At 42.7% G+C, this 6,325-nt stretch overlaps 1 protein-coding gene across 4 annotated transcripts in view; it reads right to left on the reverse strand.

The window, feature by feature from the left end:
* Positions 1-3,960, reverse strand: part of LOC121542769 (TBC1 domain family member 31) — a 25,331-nt gene extending 21,371 nt beyond the window's left edge. For 3 of the 4 annotated variants that reach the window (XR_006657550.1, XM_045208560.1, XM_045208559.1), the window contains exons 1-9: positions 3,460-3,960; positions 3,096-3,242; positions 2,682-2,797; positions 2,286-2,464; positions 1,971-2,122; positions 1,639-1,798; positions 1,232-1,432; positions 909-1,070; positions 376-455 (exon numbers count right to left, since the gene is read on the reverse strand). Coding sequence is in view for 3 of the 4 variants with exons in the window: in XM_045208560.1 (XP_045064495.1) it covers positions 376-455; positions 909-1,070; positions 1,232-1,432; positions 1,639-1,798; positions 1,971-2,122; positions 2,286-2,464; positions 2,682-2,797; positions 3,096-3,242; positions 3,460-3,533 (1,271 nt within the window). In the remaining variant the exon portion in view is untranslated. Of the gene's footprint in view, positions 1-375; positions 456-908; positions 1,071-1,231; positions 1,433-1,638; positions 1,799-1,970; positions 2,123-2,285; positions 2,465-2,681; positions 2,798-3,090; positions 3,243-3,459 lie in introns of those variants that run through there. The other variant, XM_045208561.1, reaches the window with a different exon arrangement.
* Between the last annotated feature and the right edge of the window lie 2,365 nt (positions 3,961-6,325).

The raw sequence follows: 6,325 nt of genomic DNA on the forward strand, positions 1-6,325 counted from the left end.
ATAAACGCAAGATCATCATAATGGAGTCCATGTACTGTAGTGTATAAGATCATCATAATGGAGTCCATGTACTGTAGTGTATAAGATCATCATAATGGAGTCCATGTACTGTAGTGTATAAGGTCATCAATAATGGAGTCCATGTACTGTAGTGTATAAGATCATCATAATGGAGTCCATGTACTGTAGTGTATAAGATCATCATAATGGAGTCCATGTACTGTAGTGTATAAGATAATCATAATGGAGTCCATGTACTGTAGTGTATAAGATCATCATAATGGAGTCCATGTACTGTAGTGTATAAGGAGCAGATTGCTGCCCCTCGTTAAACTGTGACACCTTGGCCCCGATTCCTGATTTGTAGCTAGTTACCTGTATTTAGCTGGATATTCTCCAAATGCCTTCAGTAACGCCACGAGCCTCTTCTTGTTTAGAACGTCAGGCAGTTCATTCTGAAAAAGCAAATCCACAAATCAGTTGAATGCCTCACTTGATTCAAAAGAACATCATTCAAAATCTGGATGAGGAAAACCAATGCTGAAATCATCAGACAGCGTGTCTCCAGACCAGAGAAGAGAAGAGAAATAAGGTCATGCTATTATACGGTGACTATGAGATTATACCACAAGTATCTATGCTTCTGTCTGCCATGTGTTTCTGTATGCTCTACAGATGTAGGATCTTCATTTGAGGCAGTTTTCTACAGAAGGAAAATAATTCTGCAGCAACAGGAAATATGAATTATAATGTTGATTTTAATTAATGGACATTTTGTGTAGGGGTTAAAGTCTGACACTTTTAAGTGGAAATTACTAACTTTAGAAGCCTTTTAAAACCTTGAAAATAAGTTTGCATTTCCTGTTGCGCAACAAAAGAGTGATCAAATGAAGATCCTACATATGTACCTCTTTATCCTCTGTCATGGGGACAGCTGGAGGCCTAAGGACTTTGGTCTTGACCCGTCGACCGGAGGTTTTGGCCGGCCGCTGGACATCTTCTGACTTCACCTTCATCGTCAGAGCAGAACACGCTCCACCAGACACCACTTTGACCAGGGGCGGAAGAGGCTAGGAGAGGATAGGGAGAGGCTCAGGGGAAGGCAGAAACATGACTGATGCGTGCTAATCTAACAACTACACAGAGTAAACAAAGCTGCCTGTGTCATTTAGCAAAATTCAAGGAGACTTATCAGATGAACTGCCTTTCTAATCATTCTGATTATTGCTACCTTGTTGTAGTCCTGGGTCAGACACTGAACACTGTAGATGTTCAGACTGCCGTTGTCCATTATAGTGACAATATGGCGTCCGTTGGGACTGATGGTGGCTGAGGTGATGGCGTCATCATGGGATCCGATGTCAAAGAGCAGCTTGCAGGTCTGGATGTTGATGAAACGCATCATACCATCCTGACTCAGCACCCCAAGAGTCTGAAGAACAAAAACAAAATGTTTTCTAATTTACTTGTCTGAGACCAACCGCCGAGACAAATAAAGCATGTTCTCCAAAAAAACATAAGTATCAGATAGCATTGGCTGTACATTGGCTGCTTCCTTGGCAAGAGTTCACTTGAAAAAGAGATGTAAAACTCAATGTGACTTCCTTGGTTAAATAAATAGAATGAATAAATACATACCTGGCTGGCCCCACCGTCGAAGCTGTCTGGTAGGAACTCCAGCTGTCTGACAGAGCGGACCTTAGGAGGCATCTGGACCACTCTAAGCAGCTGCCTGGTGTCCAGACACCACAGATGGAGAAGGTTGGATCTTCCCCCTGCAGCCAATGTCTTCCCATCACTGTGATGAGAACACAGACGGTTTTAGGAAGACATCACTGGTACTGACTATCTGTTTTGTTGTTCAGGATTTATCAGGGCTTATCTGTAATAGTCATAACCCCACAGACAGACACACTTTTGTACATTAGACTTCCACTTAACCTTTCAAAAACACACACACACACACACACCGTGTGACTGCAAATGCCTTGTAGTGTATCCTGGGTCCCTCATCAGGAACAGGCAGCTGGTATTTGCAGAACAACGTGTCACTCTCCCAGGCAAAGATGGAGTCATCGTTGAAACAGCTGAGGATGGTGTTACTCAGAGGAAGAAAGAACACCTAGAAAAAAGAACACACACACAGTTTGTTCTACAAATTGTTTAGAGTTCTACAAAATGTAAAATATAAAAAGGCACTGTATGAATTTTGCCATTATGTATTCATTGTATTGTCTAATCTGAAAAATGAAATGATTCTGTTCTGTAAATCCAAATGATCTAACCCTCTGTATGCCGACAGATTGACGGACATTGAGTTTCCTCTTCCTCTGGAAGGTGTCTAGGTCCCAGAGCTGAGCCGTGTCAGCTGATGTAGTGATGGCGTAGCGGCCAGAGCCATGGACCGACACGGAGGATACTGCCCCCTCGTGACCCCGCATCCAGCTCACCAGCTGCTTCGTATCTGATGGAATCAAACAAACAATCAATCAGTTTATTGTTCCAATTGGCAAACACCCACCAAAAACTCCATTATCTGATGGAATCATTGGTCTTTCAATGTACTGGAAGTTTGGGTATACAGGCAAATATACCACAGAAGATGACTTTACCCTCCTCAATGAGCTAATCAGTTCCTAACCTTTTGGGAAACAATTAAGCAGCAATGTAGGGAGTCATACCTTTGTCAAAGCACTTGATGGAGTAGTCTGCAAGAGCAACCAAGAATTCCGTTGTTCTGCGTAAGTTGAAAGCCAAGGCAGTGCATGCTTGACCCGTTTTCTGAACAAGTCTAAATCTGGAGAGAGACAGAACAGATGAGCACGGCCTGCATAAGTAAGAGTATTGCGATGCAATGAAACCGATTTTTTTTTTTTTTAATAATGTATGCACTCACTAACTGTAAGTCGCTCTGGATAAGAGCGTCTGCTAAATGACTAAAATGTAAAATGTAAATGAAACAACTACTTCAAGGTCTCAGAGCGAGTGACGTCACTGATTGAAACGCTACTAGCGCGCACCGCTAACTAGCTAGCCATTTCACACCGGTTACACAATGCAATATTGTGGTGTTGACAGTGACTGACATACCACACCTGTTTCTGGTGATGTCCAAGGCATAAATATTCCCATGGTGGTCTCCAGCCAGGAAAGAGTCCCCTGTAGTGTCAAAGGTGACATGAAGGAAGCGGACTGTTTTGGACTGGTAGGCAGCTGCACTGCGAATCACTGTGACCATCACCCTGTTAAAGCAAAAACGGTTATTATGGTCAACATACAAGATGCGCGTCTAGACAAGAATGCAAAGCACAGCTTCTATTGAAGATATGTAGAAACAGACAATAACAATCGCCTCTCGTTTACGATCAAAAACACTCAACAGCCAGGCTTCCCTATCACAAGATGATGGAGACTCAACAAGTGGGTTATGAGCTAACGTAATCCTTTGAAACTACCTACCCAGCATTACTTGGTGTTGGTTTTCGATGCCATACTTTTCCCTCCTCCTTGTTTCCAATGTCAGTCGTCTGCATTTTTTTTAATGAGCAGAATTTGAGATATTATTTGTTTGGATCTAGCTAGCTAGCAGTGGTAACTTAATCACAGTTGATTAGCTGGCCGGAATACCAGCCTATCGTCTGGCAGTCAGTACAGCGCGAAATTTGAAAGAACACGTTATTGCTGGTCTCCAATCGCAAGAAGAAAATTCACAAGTATATTATCGAGCAATCAACATCGCGCTAAATGATTTATTGAGAACAAAACTCAAATGAAATCCGTAATTATAAATCTGTCTTCAGTTAGAAAGTTGTCAGCGGTTATGTTGTCGCTTCTTGACTGACGTCACGAATGGCATGTAAACAGTAGCAGGAATTGTGGGTGTTGGTGTTCTTTAGGATCAAATTGGTTAAATTTGAGGATTTGCAATTTGAAACCTCCCTGTGTAGATTTACCACAGTTAAAAAGTGATCACAATACAATACTGTATCAAATGTATGTAGCTAGCTACAGTATTTGACAACTGTCTTATTTGCCTGTGCTAGTGCAAAAAACGCCCCTTTCATGTGTTGTAGCTCATTCTCTGTGGCTGAATGTTAGCTAGCTGTGCAAAGGTTAGTGCTATCTGGAACCCTTGGGAAGTCCCTACCCTAAACCTAGGCACTTTTAGCAACGCGGGTGTAATTACATACACTAGCGTTGCTCTCAATTGTATTGAGACAAATTATCTTAAAGGATCATATTATTAAACAGACTTTCCAAACGTGGGTCTGTTGTATACCCACTTCCTCTCTGCTGACCTCATGTCAAAATACAAGTCCTGCACGTGCACCATATGTGGACAAAAAAGGAAAAACTTGTGTCGGGACTTTTATTTTGACATTAGGTAATTAGAGAGGATGTGGGTCTACAACAGACCCACGTTTGGAAAGTGTGTTTAATAATTTGATCCTCTAGATATTTTGTCTCAAATTCCCCAGCCATAATGGTCAACCGTCCTGCCTACCGGCACAGTAAGTTCAAATGCAGTTCTATTTAACTTCTGGCTTCCCACGGAATGTTTTTGTGCAACCCAACACAATTGAATGCAATGCTACTGTATGTAAACACTACACCCGCTTGCTAAAAGCACCTACCCTAACCTTAACAAAAATATAAATGAAACATGTAAAGTGTTGGTCCCATGTTTCATGTAAATGAGCTGAAATTTAAAAAAAATACATTTTCCATAAGCGCTTAAAGCTTATTTCTCTCAAATGTTGTGCACAAATTTGTTTACATCCTTGTTAGTGAGCATTTCTTCTTTGCCAAGATAATCCATCCACCTGGCAGCTGTGCTGGAGACAATAAAAGGCCACTCTAAAATGTGCAGTTTTGTCACACAACCCAATGCCACAGATATCTAAAGTTTTGAGAGAGCGTGCAATTGGCATGCTGACTGCAGGAATGTCCACCAGAGCTGTGCCAGAGAATTTAATGTTAATTTCTCTACCATAAGCCGTTTTAGAGAATTTGGCAGTACCTCCAACTGGCCTCAAAACCGCAGACCACGTGGAACCACGCCAGCCCAGGAACTCCACATCCGTCTTCTTCACCTACAGGATCGTCTGAGATCAGCCACCCCGACAGCTGATGAAACTGTGGGTTTGCACAACCAAAGACTTTCTGTACAAACTGTCAGAAATCGGCTCAGGGGAAGCTCATCTGCGTGCTCGTCGTCCTCACCAGGGTCTTGATCTGAGGAGGCTGCTGAGGGGAGGACGGCTCATAATAATGGCTGGAACGGAGCGAATGGAATGGCATCAAACACATGGGAACCAGCCATTACCACCAGCCCGTCCTCCCCAATTAAGGTGCCACCAACCTCCTGTGGTCTTGACCTGACAGCAGTTCGGTGTCGTAACCGACATCAGTGGGCAAATGCTTACCTTCAATGGATGAATGGATGAATCCCGGTTTCAACTGTACTGGGCAGATGGCAGACAGTGTATATGACGTCGTGTGGGCGAACGGTTTGCGGGTGTCAACATTGTGAACAGAGTGCCCCATGGTGGCGGTGGGGTTATGGAATCGGCAGGCATAAGCTAATGATATGGGCAGGCATAATATACGGACAACAAACACAATTGCATTTTATCAATGGCAATTTGAATGCACAGAGATGCCATGATGAGATCTGAGGGCCCATTATCGTGCCATTCATCCGCTGCCATCACCTCATGTTTCAGTATGATAATGCACGGCCTCATGTCGCAAGGATCTGTACACAATTCCTGGATGATGAAAATGTCCCAGTTCTTCCATGGCCTGCATACTCACCACACGTCACCCATTGAGCATGTTTGGGATGCTCAGGATTTACGTGTACAACAGTGTGTTCCAGTTCCCGCCAATATCCAGCAACTTTGCACAGCCATTGAAGAGGATTGGGAAAACATTCCACAGGCCACAATCAACAGCCTGATCAACTCTATACAAAGGGGATGTGTCACCCTGCATGAGGCAAATGGTGGTGTCATCAGATACTGACTGGTTTCTGAACCATGCCCCTACCTTTTTTTTAAAGGTATCTTTGACCAACAGATACATATATGTATTCCCAGTCATGTGAAATCCATAGATTAGGGCCTAATTTATTTATTTCAATTGACTGATTTCCTTATATGAACTGTAACTCAGTACAATCTTAGAAATTGTTGCATGTTGTGTTTTTATATTTTTGTTGAGTGTAAATCATTTAAAATGTCAACTTCAATGGGGTAACGTCAGAGTTGTGACGTCCCAAGGATCCCAGATAGCAAGGACTGATGTGCAAATTTGACAGGAA

This window comes from Coregonus clupeaformis, chromosome 28, assembly GCF_020615455.1.
Source record: "Coregonus clupeaformis isolate EN_2021a chromosome 28, ASM2061545v1, whole genome shotgun sequence".
NCBI classification, from domain to species: domain Eukaryota; kingdom Metazoa; phylum Chordata; class Actinopteri; order Salmoniformes; family Salmonidae; genus Coregonus; species Coregonus clupeaformis.